We start from the raw sequence: 17175 nt of genomic DNA on the forward strand, positions 1-17175 counted from the left end.
AAAGGTCGGTTGCCTCAGAACAGGAACAGCTCTACCCATGAGTTCTCCAGGTTCGGCGGGGAATAGAGGATCACAGTGGGCCTTAATCTTATTTAGGTCACAGACCCCTTTGAGAATCAGATGAAAGCACTGACTCCTTCCCATAGAAAAATGCACATCTTCCCAATTTTGCATGCAGTTCAGCAGTTTCTTAGATCCTGAAGCCCAACCAAGAACCCCAGGTTAAGAACCCTTGATGTATTAGAAAGAACATCATCCTGAACCTCAGATGCAGATGCTAGCCCTGTCACAAGCCTGCCGTGTGGCTCTGGGCCAGTCAGCTCTTTCTGTCTTGCCATTTCCTTGGCTATAAAATGTTCAGACTCCTTGTGACTAAAATTGCCCACGTCTGTGGAGGTTTAGATAGTGACTGAGAGCAGTGCTGCTTATCTTTTTATAGGTCACATGTTCCTTTGAAAATCTGATAACTCCGTATCTTCTGCCTAGAAAAACACCTGTACACAAAGTCTCGCCTGGCATTCAGGGGGTCCAAGATTTAGGACTTTTGAACTAGAGTGAGGCAGTGATCCAGTTGCGAGCCCTGGTTCCAGTTTCCCTAGGTCACCTCTCCCCATCTCTTCTCTCCACCTCCCAATATCAGCTCTGCACTGAAAATCCACTAGTAATTGGGGGTCAGCACTGCCTACTCCAGTGCTGTGGTTTTCCGACTTTGTCTTCACGTAATGGAACATTTTTTTTTCTCTTTTCTAAGGAAGTCTTACCTGGAGCTCCAATATAGAGAAAAGGGACTCCTGTAGCATCTATTTACCCATTTATTCATTTATTCTTCCATTCAACAAGTATTCATCAAGTCTTGCCTTGTGCCAGGTACCTGGCTGGTCAGGTTGGAGACCCTACCTGCTTGGTGTCCCCCAGCCTCTTTCATTGACTTGGGGAACCCAGCAGCTTGCAAATCACAGACCTTGTAAAGAGTTTACTCTGCCTCGGAGTGATGATCAGAGACCTAGAGACCCTGCTCCAGAAGCATTCCTGAAGCTCCTGAAGCACTATGAGGGCCTCATTTTCCTCATCTGTAAAATGGGATAATGGAATAATGATGCCTCGTTGCATTCCAAGTGTGGATGGTTTTCATTATCCCTAGTGGGGAGTATGATTGGCCCATTTCTGTGGACAGTGAACATGTGTACTGAGCTCCAGAAAAAGGGCAAAAGGAGAGGCACAGAAAGGAATTTTTCCCTTTAGTATCCAAGAAAGCCCCACATTACTGAGAAGCTGAATAGACTGCTTGGAAATTTCCAGGGAAATTATAAGGCTGAGCCTTGGGAAAATACTTGCTATTTTTTTCACTCCTTCTTCTCCTGGAAGGTTTGCTGCTGTCAGTGTCAATTTCATAGACCCGGTTCACACACTGTCCTCTAGGGCCTGAATTCACTGCTGTGACAGAGGAAGATTTACTCACGATTGCTGGGTCTGGAAAGATGACTTCTGTACCTGAAGGGCTGCTTGCTGGGAAAGGACAGGAGTCTGCAGACACCCACCCTGCATCAGGTCAGTTCCAAGTCCCTCTCACTATGTGCTTGGAAGAGCAGAGATGTGAAGGCCTGAGTGGCTTTGGAAATGTTCTTTTCAACTGTGTTTCTTGAGGGGATCTCAGGCAAGTCTGCTACTGGCAAAAGCTCACCTATGGGGGCTCTTCCTTTCCTTTCCTTGGCTGGCAGTCTAGTGTCAAGGTCGAGGGCATGGGTTTTGGTGTTGGACAAGCCTAGTTCTGATTCCTGGCTCTGCCTCCTCTCTCTGCTTGATCTTGGGCAAGACCCTCAGCCTCTCCAAGTCTCATGGCTTTGTCTGTGAAATGGGGATAATAACACCTCCCCTCCTAGGGCTGTGGAGAAATGAAATGAAATCCTATTGTAAAGACTTGTGTCTGGCTCGTGTTAATGCTCTATAGTCATGCTTTTCTTAGCCTTAATTTTCCAGCTGAGAATCAGATTATTTGATAATGTAGCAGCAGCAGAGGAGCAGGGGTCAAGAGTACCCATGTCCATCATTGCCTGCCTAACACTGTGCACCCTCCTGTCCAGGCCCCGCATGACCCTCTGGCCAGGGACTGGATGACAAAGAACCTTCACTCTGTTCTTCCATCCTCCCTCTCGACAGGTGCAAACAGGATAACGAGCCACTGCTTTTCCTTTATTAGTAGGTCAGAGAGCTTTGCCTGGTGCCCCAGGATCCAGCCCCCCACACCCTCCAGTGTGCACCCAGGCCATCCTTTCCTGCTTGTGACACTCCTTGGCATCCGCTCTGCAGGAGGATGAACCCTCTGTGCTCTTACATGTGTTTTGCCAGCAAACACTTATCTCAGCGGCCAACTGTCTTCCTCCTCCAAAAAATCCACAGGCAGAGCCAGCCCCTAACAAGGGGTTGCTTTGGTCAGCCCGCTGTTTGTCCTGGGGCTCCTGCCTCCTCTGTGGGGCAGCACTGGTCACCTTAAGTTCTCAGGCCACCTCTGGTCAGTGAGTTCAAAGATTAGAGAAACCACCTCCTGTCCCAGAGTCCTCAGGGCCTGGGCTTCCTAACATCTCCCGGGGCCCCTGGTTCCTGGATCCACAGGTCCCTGCTGCTGCCGCCGCTGCTGGTCCTGCCCTCGGCCCCCTTCTTTCCAGATCGGCCCCCAGGGCCTTCCGAGCCCGAGGCCCCGCTGGTGGCTAGGTCTAGACTCAGGGTCCTTCCGCAGACTGAGAGCCGCCGCAGCACCTCGGAGGCGGCCTCCACCGGCACGGCGGGGCGCTGCTCCAGCAGCATCTCCAACAGTGAGCTCATCTCCGACAGGAAGGTGCTGGCCAGCCGCGTGCCCGTCGGGCTCAGCTCGGGCCCCGGCGCCTTGCCGAACGTCTGGAAGGTCCTGGGCTCCTCCGAGGTCGCAGCGTCCGGGGAGAACACGTTGTCACGGTAGTTGGTGGCGAGGGGCAAAGAGAGTCTTGCCATCCAGGCAGGATCGGGGACGCTCAGCCGGTCCAGGGCCAGGCCTGCAAGGGGCGGAAGGGACGCGGTGAGGGCGGAGCCCATGGCGGGCGGGGGTGGGGTCGTGGGCAGGGCGGGGCGCCGGACAAAGGAGGAAAGGGAAATGGAGGGGACCGATGGGGCGGCCGGAGGTGGGCGGGAAGGAAGAGGCCCTGACAGGGAAGCGCTCCGGGCAGGAAGGCAGCGACTGATGTCCGCGCGTGAGCTGAGTGAGGATGCGGCAGGGGGAGGAGGAAGGCCTAGAATTAGAAATGGCCCGTTTCTAAAGCATCTCCCGGTCCGTGGGGCTGTTTCAGGTTTAGGTGTCCTTCATCCATCCCTGTACAGCCAGGATTTTCACTCCCTCAGGACACCACTAGCTGAGGATGCCGGGGGTGGGGGTGGGGGAATCCCCGTTTTTAGCCATTGCTGGAGTTCCTGGCTTGGCGCTGCCTTCGGTTCCTATTCATAATAACAGTGACCACTTATTAAGTACTTCTGTGCTAGGCAATTTACATAATTATCTCATTTAACCTCCACACAAACCTTTGAAGTCAAGAGTATTTTATGGATGAGGAAACTGAAGTTCCAAGAAGTTGTCACACAGCTACTAGGCAACCAAGCCCAGATTTGACCCCCAGGTCTGATGACTTGGAAGCCCCCTGTCACTGCACCACTGCACCCACTCTCTGAAGAGCTGGCCCTTCCTCCCCCTGGATGCTAGGTGGCTCTGGTTTCCCAGGCCTACTAAGGTCTGTACTGTTGCCTCCTGGCCCCATGCTCTCAACTCCTCAACCTTCCCCTCTCAAGCTGCAGGAAACCGTGTGAAGGGGCTGGCTGCCTAAGAGCTGTCCCAGGGAAGGGCCGGGGCGGTGAAAAAGTGTCCCCCAGGCCCCAAATCCCACCATCACACTTCTCCTTTTCCCATCTCTTCAACAGAAAATCCTGTCTCAGAAAACTAGTTCCAGGCCCAATGATAGAGGCCAAGCCAGAGGGAAGAAATTATAGGCCTTGTGGTTAAGAATGTGTGTCTTTAAAAAAAAAAAAAAGCACAACATCTGCTTTAACATGTATTTAATATTTGCTTAAGGTACCCTGCTTTAAATTCTGTGCATAGAATGAAAGACTGGAAGGGGACGCGTCATAGTGTTAACTGAAATTACCCCTGGGCAGAAATGATTTATTCTCTTTTTGTTTATCTACATTTGTCTATATTAACCAAATATTACTTTTGTGATTTTGAAAAGTTATTGCAAAATACAGTAAATGCTGTTTCTATTAATAAATGAGTCTCGGTCTTGCCTTCACAGTGTGGAGCTGTGCAGGCTGTGAGGCAGGGTCATGCCCCTTCCCGACTGGTCCAGCCCACGCCTGGGGCTTAGTGAACGTTTATTGAATGATTGAATGGACATAAATATTAACCCTGGACATTTGGGGAATGTAAACCTAAGTTCCCTGAGACTCTGGGGTAATAAGTTTAGAACTCTTTTGGTGTTACAGAATCAGGCTTTTCCTTGCACAAGGGTCAGAGAGCTTTGGAAGGAATGAAGCTTGGAATGAGAAAATCAGTGGAGTGTAGGAGAATGGCTGAAATGTGATGATGAATTCACTCCGCGGCAGGTGGGCACTGGGCAGACCTGGATTTGATTTCCTAACTTTGCAGCTTATGAGCATTGTGACCTTGAAAAACTTGCTTAACCTCTCTGAGCCTCCTTTTTCGCTCACAAAGTGGTGAAATAGTAGCACTTATCTTGTCAGGTGGCTGTAAGCATTCAGTGAGCTCACGCAACGGTAAAATATGGTCATCATCACATCCTCAGGTGGGGCTTTTATCTGATGCAGCCAAGACCCCAGTGTCAGGCACATTCCCCAGTAGCCTCATCACAGTCCAGCCCTGTGAGCAGCGCAGACACTTCTACCCCTGCTGCGCTCTTCGTCACACCACTTGTTACCATCTCCCTGTGTTCTTTGCCCTCTGTGCTGTGGGGAAGCAGGACCACATGGGAACTGAGCCCACAGGCTCCAGCGCAGAGCTGGTGCACACAGATATAATGCAAGGCACTGAGGTCGTCTGAAATTTTCTAGTAGCCACATTTAAAAAGTAGAAAGAGAAGGTGAAATTAATTTGTAAAAGTTTTTTTATATTTAAGATCATTTTATCACATAATCAGTATTTTTAAAATTATTAATGAGATATTTTACATTCTTTTTTCATACTAAGTCTTCAAAATCTGGAGTGTGTTTTATACTTCTATCACATCTCCATTGGTACTAGCCATTTTCACATGTGGCCAGTGGCTACTCTATTGGACCTCACAGCTCCGCATTCTAGACAATGCTGTCCTGTAAAGCTCTGTAGATTTGTGCTGTCCCAAGCAATATCCATTAGCCACACGTAGCTACTGAGCTCCGGAAATGTGGCTGATATGACTGAGGAACTGAATTTTTCATTTTACTTGATTTTAATTAGATTTCATTTTACTTAATTTTAATTTAGAGCCACACTGCCTGGGTTAATAACCATTGGCTGCACAACCTTGGGAAAATTACTGAACACCCTGGCCCCTCAGTTTTTTTCCTTTATGAAATGGGGATAACGAATAGTCCCTATCTCAGAAGATTTTCTCATGAGGCAATTAGAACAGGGACTAGCACATAGAAAGCACTCAATAAAAGTTAGCCATCTATTTTTTTAACCAAGGAAAGGGAAGTCCCTGTCATGCCTTCAGCGCACAGAATCTGTCCAGATGAAGAGCAGATTATTAACTACAGAAACAGAAAATCAGCGTAGGTTGGACTTACTGTGTGTTACCTGAAGGGGGCTGACTGATGCGGGGGCGGAGGGAGCTGGCAGATTCTTGAATTCTCAGGGTAAAAGGGTATTTAAAGACATCAAAGAAATGCAGATGAGTGGTTTAGGAGGTAGAGAGAGGTCCCCTGATGGTAGGTGGGCTCAGGATGGCTTCCCTTCAATCATTGAAGTGACTCAGGGCAGGCTGTATTACCTCTCTGAGCCTCAGTTTGCTGATCTCTAAATTGGAGCTCATAATATCTACCTGAAAAGACTGTTTGGAAGCTTAACTGAGATAATGTATATAAGATGCTTCCTTGGTACCTGGCACACACCAAGAGCTCAGTAACTGTTCACTATTCTTATGATGATTTTTTTAAATGAATGACCAAAGTAGAATCTGATCTTTAAACAAATGAAGATCTGAAGCTCCAGGGGAAGTGAAAAAATTTTGCTGATAGTCTCCAGAAATAGAATGGCTGTTTTCCTGCAGTGGATTGGAGCAGAACTCTGAAGCCTGGGCACAGGAGGGTACCATGGGGGCAGAAGCGGGGTCGGGTGACCCTGGGGAGTCCCTACCTGTGTAGGGGTCCAGCAGGTTCGACAGCTCTTCTTCTAGCAGCTGCTTCACAGAGAGGTCCTCCTCAGGGTCCAAGGGCCCTTCCTCCTGATCTGGTTCTGCCTGGCCACCAGCCCTGGCACCTGGGCCATCTGTGTCTGGGATTGCACTCCTGCAAAGGGAGCCAACACAGTCCGCGAGTGAGGAAATTCACACATAGTTTCATTCATTCCTGCTCATGAATAGTCTTCTATTCATGCCAGCATTCATTCATCCACAGAGGGAAGTGGGTCCACAGCCCAGCCTTCAGAGTCAGACCAATCTGGGTTACTTGATCCCAGCCCTCCTGCCTACTCTGAGTCTGCTTCCTCGTCTGTAAAATGGGAGTAATAAATAACACCCACCTCATGGGGCGTTATGGGGGTAAAATGAGGTGTTGCATGTAAAGAGCTTAGCACAGTGTTGTAAGCAGTCAGCAAACAGAAGTGACTATGAATGCCCTGATATTACTCACCATTGTCCCTCCATTGCTTCTCATTACCTGGCATGGAATAGGAGTTTAGTAAACTTTGGGTGATCCAATGCAGTCATCCTTCCACCCCTCCATCCCTCTATCTGAGTATGAGCTCCAGTGAGGGCAGGGATATTTGTCTGTCTCATCCCCTGCTCTCTCACCAGTGCTCAGAATAGGACTTGGCACATAGTAGGTGCTTAATAAATACTTTGTGGACTGAGTGACTGAATGTTCCTTCCTCCCTATTTGAGGCTAAATCCCAGACCAGAAGAGCAGGTCAATAGAGGATGCAGCAGAGGTGAGGCATCCGAAAGCTACTCAGAATCTACTATGGTGTCTCTTGCTGTCTCCCTGACCCCTCCCTCCCAAAGACCCTCTCTATCACCTGGGGGAGGCCAGTTCCTGGGACTACCTTAGCATGGTGGGGACAGGCCTGGCGCCTCATCCCAGCATCTGGAAAAGCTCCCTTTAAGGCCTGGGGGTCCTTGCTGCTTTTTTTCTGTGGCCATTTCTGCTCCTATGCAGGGGTAGCAAGTTTGCAAGTAATGGCAACAACTAATGTTTATTGAGCAATTACTCTGAGTCAGACATATGCTTTGCAAGGTATATTTACCTTCTCATCAAACCTTTCACGTCTGTAAGGGGTTCTCTTGTTGTCCTCATTTTACAAATGAGAAAACCAAGATTTGTAAAGATTAGGTAGCTTGCCCAAGGTCCCCACAAATTAAGTAAGAATTCAAATCCGGGCTGATACGACTCTGGAATGTGTGTGCTCACCGCTACTCTACACTATTTCTAGCTATCTTTGCAAAAAAAAAAACAACAAAAAAAGACTGTAAGTTGTCACAGCAAGAGCACTGAACCGGAAGTCAGTGTCCTGAGAGCTGGTCCCAGCTGTGCCACTCACTGGCTATTTGACCTTGAGCAAAGTCACTTTAAGGGGAAAGGACTTAGCATTGTTTGTGTACCTCCCATGTGCCAGGCACTGGGCCATGGGCTTAGAATGCGTGTGATCATTAAATCCTTACCCCATCACTACAAGGAAGTGTGGTGACCTCTGTTTCATGGATGAGAAACTGCATCCCTGAGGCTTGCTTTGCTCAAGTTTACATAGCTGGGTTGGATCAAACTACGTAGAGCCTCAGTTTCTCCATCTGTAGCAAGAGGGAGTTAAATTAGATGTCCTCTTGAGGTCTCTTTAATTCTAGGACGGCCCAAAGGAACACACCCACACACCCACATCCTTAGCCAGGAGCCTTCATATTATGTTTAAGGGTCAAGAGAAAGAGCTAAACATTACAGATTTAAAGTTCATAGCCCAGCACCTCTGCAATCAGGGAACGGATAGATAATCAGAGCCTCAGGGATGAAGTCACTTCCTTAGTGACTCGGGTCCTGTAAATACTATTAATACAGTTGCTCCAGGACCAGGATGCCTGGGTGGGGGAATGGATGCTGTTCGCTGCAGTCTCCCAGGGGAGCAGCGTCTGGGATGTGCTCACCCTTCCTCAAGGCACAGAGGCTGCAAGGGTGAGGGCAGGCTGGTGGGGGGCTTGAGAAGCCAGTGGGGGCTACGTGCAGCTTACCTGCTGCCGCCGGGCTTGGCCAAGTACTTATTTCCCCGGTGGTTTGGTTTGGGCTGGAATTGGCCCTGATGCAGCAAGGACAGCAGCTGGGAGATTTGCTACAAGACAGGAAAAATCTGTTGACTCCACACAATTCCGACCCAGCACACTTCCTCACCGGATGTTTCCCTCAATGCCGGCGCTTTCTTTTTATAGTCTTTCCTCCAGCTTCAGATGTTCGTGGATCGGATGGGGGATGGTGAACGGTGATGGTGACGGAGGCAGGGATGTGTGCAGACAGGTTCCCTGCTTGGCCATGTGTCAACTACAAATTCCCGGGACCTGGGAGTCTGAGAGAGAGAATGAGAACCCTCTGGGCCTGTCCCCCAACTCTCATTCCCCCAGGAGACCAGCTCCCGGTGGAAGCGGTGGGACGGGGGTGGAAAGGGCATGTCCTGACTGTAAATGTATTATAACCTCGATAAGGATTATTGTAAAGTGTTATTTCCCCCGCTTCAGTGATGTTCAAAGACTGAGCCATTGTTGGCGGGCCAGATGTAAGACTATGTTGTACAGAAGGCAGAAGGGTGTCTTTGAATCATTCGTTTATTCATCCTTTCATTCGCTCGACAAGTATTTAATGAGAGCTTGTTTGTGCCACGCCGAGTGCTTGCTGGGGGGGTAAGAGTGAGAACAAGGCCCAGTCTCTGCCCTCAGGGAGTTCCCAGTCTGCCAGGGAGGACAGTCAGGGGAGACAGGACACAGCAGCTGCTATGGGGGGTTGCACCAGGGATGAGAAACGATGGAGGTCAAGTGGAGCAGAGGAAGGCCCCTCACCCAGCTTGCAGCAATGAGGGAGTTACGGGGTGGGGCTGTGGATACAGGGGGAAGTAATTCACTTATTTCAACATATGTTTTCTGAGTTCATACTACATGCCAGGCGCCTCTGCTGAGACCCGGAGGTTCCACAGGGGCTTGGCAAGTGGAGAGAGGGTGAGGGCCAGGGTGAGGGAGGAAGGGAGTTTCGGTCAGAAGGTGCTCAAGCTGAAAGGCCAGAGGAGACGGTGGCGTTTCAGAAAGGCTGGTGAATGGGGCAGGGGTGGGTGAGACGTCAGGGTGAGGCCCCACAGGCCCTTGTGAGGGAGAAGGCAACAGACCAAGTCAAGGGCGTTTCTAGCTTGTTGTGTGATGTCAGGCAGGTTTTTAGACATACTCAGACCTCAGTTTCCTCATCTCTAAGGTGGATCTAAAAATACCACCCAGACTTCTTTACAGGGTTGTCAGGATTAATTAGGTGGTTTTTGAAATGCTCTGCAGAGTCAAGGGGTTTGGGTTGTTCCTCCTAGAAATGCTGCCTCTGCCTCCCAACTGGGCCCAGCCCCCCTCTTCCCTGAGAGGGTCCCTCTGCCCTCTGGGCAGCTCAAGACAGAAAATGCCAACCTCAGAGGAGAGTTGGAAGGGGATGTGGCCAGGACTGGGGTTTCACTGTGATGTGGGAGGGCCAGGGTCCCATTGCCTGCCTCAGGGCAGTTCCCACCTCCTGGCTCAGGCCCAGAAACCCTCCTACAAGCACCTGCCACCCTGTTTTCGAGTGACAGCTGCTACTTCAGGGAAACTCCCTGAGTGCCAAACCCTAAGTTGTATGCTGTCATTCAGGCTGTCATTTCACAGTTAGAGTCCAGACTCTGGAGTCAGACTTGGGTTCAAGTCCTAAATCTGCCCCTGTTCCACTTCCCATCTGTGTGGCCTTGAGGAATTACTTAAGCATTCTGACCCTCAGTTTCCTCAGCAGTAAAAAAAAAAAAAAAAAGGGAATAAAAATGAGACTCAGGTCATGTGTTGGTTGTGGCTATGAGGATTAAATGAGTGAAAGTCTATAAATTACTTAGGAATAGATCTTATGATAAGCACTTAATAACTGTCCAGTGGTATATAATCTCATGTCATTCTTCAGTAACCCAAGGAAAGAGATACCATTATATCCACTTTACAGGTGTAGCACCTGAGGCTCACAGGGGCTACACAGCAATTAGAGGCAGGGTTGGACTTTGAACTGGGATCTGACTCCACTGTGGCACTGTGCTACCAGAAAGACAAGCATTAGGCAAGCTGCCTCTTACCCTCAACTTGATCCCAACTTGGTACCCTCCTCTCTTTCACCCCAGTGGGGTCACCCGCAGGGCTTGCTATCTGCTCTCTCTGTTTGCCAACCACCAGCACAGTGTTTGGCACAAAGAGCTCATTCAATAAGCATTTGATGAATGAATGGGTGAATGAATGAATGAACAAATGAATGAATGCATGGCTCTGGGCAACTTCCGGGGCTGCACAGAGCCCAGGGCAGGACTCCTGAGAGAGCAGCTGGGCCCTCTCGAGGTGGCTTCCTGGGGAAGGGGTGGGGGAAGGAAGCTGTGTCCTTGCTCTGCAGGAAACATGAGCTGATAGCCTGGCTCATGACAGAAGTGTGCCTTGGGCGGGCAGCCTGGCACAGGGAAAATGATCTGGGGTTCAGAGGAGTTGATACGGGTGTGAGATCAGACACCGTCCCGGAAAAAGCTTTCCCAGGTGTGTCCAGTAAATCCTAGGTCACTGGACACAGCCATTCATCATCCCGTTTAATTCTCAACCCCCTGGGAGGTAGACACAGCTAAGTTTGGCATCACAATCCCCGTTTTATAGATGAAGAAAATAAGGCTCAGATGTTAATGTTGCCCAGCTCCTAAAGTGGCTGTGCTGAAACTGGAACCTAGATCTGCCTAACTCCCAATTTCCAAGGTTGTTTCCACTGTCCTATCCCATAGGCCTAGCTGGCAAGCTCTGGGGTCTCAGGCAGGTCAAATGCAGCCCCTGAGCCTGGGGGCAATGATGCCTATGCCGGCTTGCTTCACCCGGAGGTTGCCCAGATGAGATGAGGGCAGGTGAAATGGAGAAGAGCTTTGCAGAAATCATCATAATCATTTTCTGAGTGCTGACTACACGCCAGACGCTATTCTAGAGGCTTTAAGCACATTCACTTTATTACCTTCAAGCAAACTTGGGAGATGGGTGCTGTTAACTTGGGCAACTTCAACAGAGAAGCTGAGTGACTTCCCTGTGGTTCACAGCTTGGAAGAGGTGGAGCCAGAATTTGAACCTGGGCAGCCTTGCTCCAAAGCTTGTACTCTTAGTCACTACCTTTGCTCTGTGTCTACTTGCACAAGGCACTCTAAGTGAGTGCTCATACAGGAATTAACTGACCAAATCCTTAGGACAATTCTGCAAGGCAGATGCTCTTACTGTCATCCCTATTTTATAGATAAAGAAACGAAGGCTCAGAGACAGTAAGTCATCTGTCCAGGATCACACAGCTAAATTCTGTTGACCCCAGAGCTGTGCCCTGAACCACTGCACCCAATGCATCCTAAAGTGCGTGGTGAGCCTGAGGAATGGATGTGAAGAATGTGAGGGTAATGGGGTCTGATGCTGTTGTGGGCGGGTGAGGGGGGCTGACAAGAGAGGGAGCTGCCCACACCGAGGTACCTGAACAGGAGGCGAATCCACAGTGAGCTCCTCTACGGGGTTCCGCTCCGCAAAGGCAGCCACAGACAGCCGGACCAGGCTCCGCAGGATCTGACGGGGGCCTGACTCTTTCTCAGGGGCTACTTTGCCATGGAGATTCCGCTGCCGCCTCAGGGTTGCAGAGGAGGCCGGCGGGCTCAGCGGGGCCTCCTTACTGCCCTGGTCCCCAGGCACCCTCCCTGTGGGGCTGCCCGCAACCTTCAGGGGCCTTGAGCGGGGCTGGCCTGTCGCAGGTTGGGGCTCGGGAAGGTTCAGGTTCTCCCGGGAGGCATTCCTCTGCCTGGGATGGTTGAAAAGGAGGTTGACAGTGTCCTGCAGCACCTCTCGGCTCTCGGCCAGCGTTCCCTGGTTACCTTGGTTACGCAGAGTCCTGTACAGGGTCGGTGTGAGATGAAAGGGGGCCTGCAGGCAGGGGTCCCAGCCTGCTTCCATCATCGCTTCCTTGCCCACGTGCTTGGGGGGCTGCCCAGCTTCGCCAGGCTCATCCACCTGGCCCCTGAGCACAGGCACGAGGTGGATGTCCGCCTTCTGGATGTGTTTCTGGGGCCTCTTGGGCTGGTGACGGTAGGTGGACTCGGCCTCCCGACAGTTGTAGGCCCTGTTGTCCTTCTTCTCCGTCCGGCAAATGGACATAATCAGAGCCAAGATCAACCCGGAGATGGCCAGCAGTACGACCAGGCAAATCACCGTGAGCACCGATGTGCTCAGAGCCCCAGGCTCACGGGCTGAGTCCCTCAAGTGGTCCACACTGTTGACGAAGAAGACCCTCAACAGGGCCCGGGTCTGTAAGGAGGGGCTGCCCCGGTCTTCCACCACGATCTCCAGCTCCCACTCACTCCCAGTGAGGCTGCTGGCATTGGTGATGTTGATGAACAGCTGCCCCAGGTGGGGGCTGAGGACAAAGAGACCGGCTTCGTTCCCACTCTGAATGCTGTAGAGGAGCTCTCCATTTGCCCCCGAGTCTGCATCTCTTGCTACAATGGTCACCAAAAGGAATGGCCGGGAGCTGGGGGTGGCCTGTGGTGGCATGTCAGTGCCTGCTGGACCCACGCCATTGGGAGTTTCAATGGGCACCAGCAGGTGACCTGTGGAGGCATTTACAAGCACCGAGAGACTGGCTTTCCCATCGCTGAGTACGGGGTGAATCACCTCTGGGGCATTATCATTGGCATCCAGCAGGCTGACCCACACAGAGACACTGGATGCAAGCTGGGGCTGCCCCCTGTCCTCTGCGATCACCAGGAACTCGAAGCCGGCCATCTGTTCATAGTCCAGTGACCTCTGGGCGGTGACCTGGCCTGTGTCTGAGTCAATAGCTACCAAGTGAGAAACTGGGGAGTCCTGGATGTGGTATGAGATTTTCCCATTAACGCCCAGATCTGCATCATGGGCCTTGATGGTAATGAGGTGAAGAGAGGGTAGGTTGTTTTCCCGAGTGGAGACCTGGTACCTGCTTTTCTCAAACACAGGTGCATTGTCGTTGGCATCACCGATCTGAATGCTGAGCTGTTTCTTGACTGATAAGGGCTGGGGTCCTTGGTCTTGGGCCAAAAGAGTGAGGGTGTATTGCGGCCACTGCTCTCTGTCCAGCGTGGCATTGGTTAGCAGCATGTATGTGTTGCCATTGGTCCTCTTCAGCCTGAAGTGGCCCAGCTCTTGGCTCAGCCAACAGTGGACCAGGCCGTTGTTTCCTGAGTCTAGGTCATTTGCCATGATGAGAGCAATGAAACTGTCCTTGGGAAGAGCTTCGGACACCAGGGATGGTTGGGAGGCCCACGTGATGTGGATGTTTGGGGTGTTGTCATTGACATCCAGAACCTTGATGAGAATTTTGCAGTGAGCTGGGATGGGATTGGGACCCAGGTCCCTTGCCTGGACATCCACCTCGTAGGCAGGATTCTTCTCATAGTCTAGGGGTTGACGCAGAATCACCTGGCCTGTCTTGGCATCAATACTGAAGGTGTCCAGCACCTCTGGAGGCACGTGCTTACTGAGGAAGTATTCCACCTCCCCGTTGGGGCCTTGATCAGGGTCTGTGGCAGTCAAGTTTATGAGGAGAGTACCAGGGGCAGCGTCTTCTTGGATTTCCAGTGCCAGCGAGCTCTCAGCAAACACAGGGCTATTGTCATTGGAGTCCAGGACATTGACCTTGACCAAGCTGGTGCCTGACTTGGGGGGGTTCCCACTGTCATAGGCAGTTAACACCAGATCAAAAAATGAATGGATTTCCCGGTCCAGCTCCTTCACCACCACGAGTTCCGCGTGTTTGGTCTCATCGGGCCCCACAATGACATCCAGGGCAAAATGCTCGCTGGGAGACAGGGTGTAGGAGTGCAGAGTGTTGGGGCCAGTGTCTGGGTCCAGAGCTCTGTCCAGGGGGATCCGGGTGCGCAGGGAGGCGCTCTCAGAGATTTCCAGCTCCTGCTCACCTTTGGGAAACTGAGGCTGGTGGTCGTTGATGTCCAGCACCTGGATCTCCACGTGGATGAGAGCCAAATCCCCTGTGGCAAGCACGTCAAAGGAAACCAGGCAGGGATCCTGCTGCCGGCAAAGCTGCTCCCGGTCCAGCCGCCTCCCCGTGCTGAGCAGGCCGTCCTTGGAGTCCACCTGGATGGGGAGCGCCTGAGGCAGCTGCAAGACCTGGAAGGCAGCCCCTGCTCGCCCAGACCTCTCCTCCCGGCCCAGTTCCTGAGACAGCTTCCCTATCACTGTGCCGGACGGTACTTCCTCTGACACTTGATATTTCACAGTGAGAGTGGCGACCTCCTGACAATCCCCTGAAAGGAACAAGTAGCCACCTGGCCCCCAAAGTCCCAGCAGAAGTGGCAGAAGTCGCACCATGCTTACCGCCAGAGTGGGCTAGATCCAGAAACCGCTAGAGTTCTTCGAAGGCTGGGCAAGTCCTCCAGTGTTCCCTGGGGGGCTTGATTAGCCCTGTTCTCCTGCCCCCAGACCTGCTGGCACAGCCTCGTCCCATAATTAGTTGATGGAGCCAGCAGAATTCCCAGGCGAGGCCATCTTCATCAGAAGAGATTTGAGGGGTCCAAGGACCAATGAAGGAAAATTGTTCAGGGGCACTGTTGGTCCCCGTTAGCAAATGATGGACAAGAGCCGGTCCAGGAGGGACTTGACCCAGTAGAGCAGGATGTGGGGATCTGACTTCCAAACAGTTGCTAGGCTGGGGAAACAGAGAAGCAGCTTTTTCCTATGGAAACCCCACCTACAGGAAAAGGGAGGGCTATGAGTTTCTATGCCAATTAGAGAAAGAGAGTTTCCATGAAGCTGAGTGGCCCGCCGCTGAGGAGGATGCGGCTGGGGACAGGCCGGATGGGAAGGTGCCGTCCATGTGGCAAGGCAGCCACTGAGGGGAGGGGAGCCCCTGCTGTGGCCAAGTGAGCAGAGAGCCTGAGCCCCTCCCGGGTAAGTCACACCCTGGCCTCTCTTCCCTTCCTTGTCTCTCTTTGTTTCCGTCATCTCCCGTCATTCTTCTCCCATTCCCCTTTTTCCCACACTTGTCTACCTCTCAGTCTTGACTTCGCCCTCATCACCCGTTTTTGTCTCATGGGAAGCAGCGCTGATTAAGAGAGTGGCTATAAGAGCCAAAATGCCTGGGTTCAAATCCTGACTCCACAACTTCCCAGCTGGGTCATGTAGGACAAGTCACTCAACCTCTCTGGGCCTCATCTTAAGAGCACAGATGGGAATAACAACAGTAGCCCTCTCAGCAGGAAATCGTGGGGATGAAATGAAACATTGGCCCGGAGTCGTAGGCAATGACGTTGTTCTTAGCGGTGGGTGGCGTGATCTGCCAGCTTGGCCTACCTTGTGGCTGCCTCTGGCTCTTGCACTGGCCCTGGGTCAGTCCCTGCCCACATACTTCAGGAGCCAAAAGTGCCCGTGTCCTTGGCTCCTGAAGTACAATGACCTTTCTGACCCGACGGTGTGGCCTCCCTCCCCCTTCCCTTCCGGCTCCCTAGCCTCCTGGCCCATTGTTCTCCACATCTGGTCCAGCCTGAGCCCCTGTTCGGGGGAATCCCCCAGCTCCTGCTCCTTGGTCTTGGAGGTTTTTATACCTTTCCCTCTCCCACACCTTCCTCTCCCTTTCCCTCCCTTCCTCCAATTCTTCTCTTCCCACTGCTGTTCATGTCCAAGAGTCCCGTCACAGAGGTGAGGCCAGGAGGGGGGCGAGTGGGCAGTTGGCTTGGGTGGCCTTGAGGTGACTTGCTGCTTCTCATTTCCTCCTCCATCCACTGCCCCCACCATTGTCCAGTCTCGCACTGTACCTTGAGGTTGAGTCCAGAGGTTTGTAAACCTTTTGAAGTGATGGGAGTTAAGGGCCAGCTTCCCCTCAATGGGTGTTGGCAGCTCAGTCCTTGGGGCTGGAGGTGCCTGTTGGGACACAAGTGACTCCAATCAGGCCCATTGGCCAGGGGGCTTGTGGCCATTAGGATGGGGCGACTGAGGACCTCCCTGGCCTAAGCCTCACCTTGCACCCCCCTTCCCCTCTGTATTCTCTTTCCCACACCCTATCCTTTCATATTCTACCCCTGGAGGTTTCCCAATAGCAAGGGGCCTGAATCCAATGGGGTGTTTCCTACAGTCTGGCTCTGAAGACAGAACACTCAATAGCTCGGAGACGTGGCACAAGTCACATAACCTCTTTGGGCCTCAGTTTCCTTCTCTGTAGAGCATGGCTGTCACCCATCTCCCGAGTTTGTGGTAAGGATTTGATGAGATAATGCAAGTGAAGGCTTGGTGCAATGCCTGGTACAGAGAAAGCACTCATTACATGGGACTAGTTTACCTTGTACTATTTGCCAGGCTTTATACCTCGAATGCAAATGGTAAAAATGGTCTTGCATTTGTCCCTTCACGTTTTTTCCTCCGCCTTCTTGGCCAGGAAGGCTCATTTCCCAGGGCTTCTTCATCTCGGGCGAGGGCCCAGTGCTACCTGCCCTGCAAGGGGAACCAGCGTGGGCCCCAGGCCCTCTGGTGACAGTCAGCCTGCATGGCGGCCTCACTGTCTGGCCCTCACTCATCCTACTATGTGCAAGGCAGTGAGCAAGACAAAGTGACCCCCAAGGGGCTTGTAGTCTCAAGCCAGGGTGGGGAAAATGAAAGAAGTGGGTCCAGTGGATGGCTCCAGAGTCAGGCTTAGGGATCAGGGGAGGCTCCTCCTGGAGGACAC

At 51.8% G+C, this 17175-nt stretch overlaps 2 protein-coding genes across 7 annotated transcripts in view; one reads left to right on the top strand and one right to left on the bottom strand.

The window, feature by feature from the left end:
• Positions 1-17175, top strand: part of RNF14 (ring finger protein 14) — a 45260-nt gene that overhangs the window by 2360 nt on the left and 25725 nt on the right. Inside the window, exon 2 of one of the 2 annotated variants that reach the window (XM_019924605.3) lies at positions 1420-1548. The gene's annotated coding sequence lies outside the window, so the exon portion shown is untranslated. Of the gene's footprint in view, positions 1-1419; positions 1549-2826; positions 2950-17175 lie in introns of those variants that run through there. The other variant, XM_033853349.2, reaches the window with a different exon arrangement.
• On the bottom strand, positions 2170-15158 carry PCDH12 (protocadherin 12). 5 transcript variants are annotated; one of them, XM_004325274.4, is made up of 4 exons: positions 11949-15158; positions 8451-8548; positions 6371-6522; positions 2170-3026 (listed from the first exon to the last, which is right to left on the bottom strand). In XM_004325274.4, the coding sequence occupies exons 1-4, from the start codon at positions 14826-14828 to the stop codon at positions 2557-2559; spliced, it is 3600 nt and encodes a 1199-aa protein (XP_004325322.2). In that variant the 5' UTR covers positions 14829-15158; the 3' UTR covers positions 2170-2556. The 5 variants fall into 5 exon arrangements, 1 of the variants encoding a protein (XP_004325322.2); XR_012330891.1 differs by lacking the exon at positions 2170-3026 and adding an exon at positions 7893-8018 and having other exon boundaries at positions 6384-6522; XR_012330892.1 differs by lacking the exon at positions 8451-8548 and having other exon boundaries at positions 2889-3026.

This window comes from Tursiops truncatus, chromosome 3 (genome assembly GCF_011762595.2).
Source record: "Tursiops truncatus isolate mTurTru1 chromosome 3, mTurTru1.mat.Y, whole genome shotgun sequence".
NCBI lineage: Eukaryota > Metazoa > Chordata > Mammalia > Artiodactyla > Delphinidae > Tursiops > Tursiops truncatus.

Excerpts from the sequence above, each read along its gene's own strand:
- PCDH12 (XM_004325274.4), bottom strand. The coding sequence starts at position 14,828 with ATGGTGCGACTTCTGCCACTTCTGCTGGGACTTTGGGGGCCAGGTGGC. Across the intron at positions 6,523-8,450 it reads GCCAAGCCCGGCGGCAGCAG|GAGTGCAATCCCAGACACAG; the intron begins GTAAGCTGCACG and ends CTCCCTTTGCAG. Across the intron at positions 3,027-6,370 it reads CCTGCTGGACCCCTACACAG|GCCTGGCCCTGGACCGGCTG; the intron begins GTAGGGACTCCC and ends CGCCCCTTGCAG.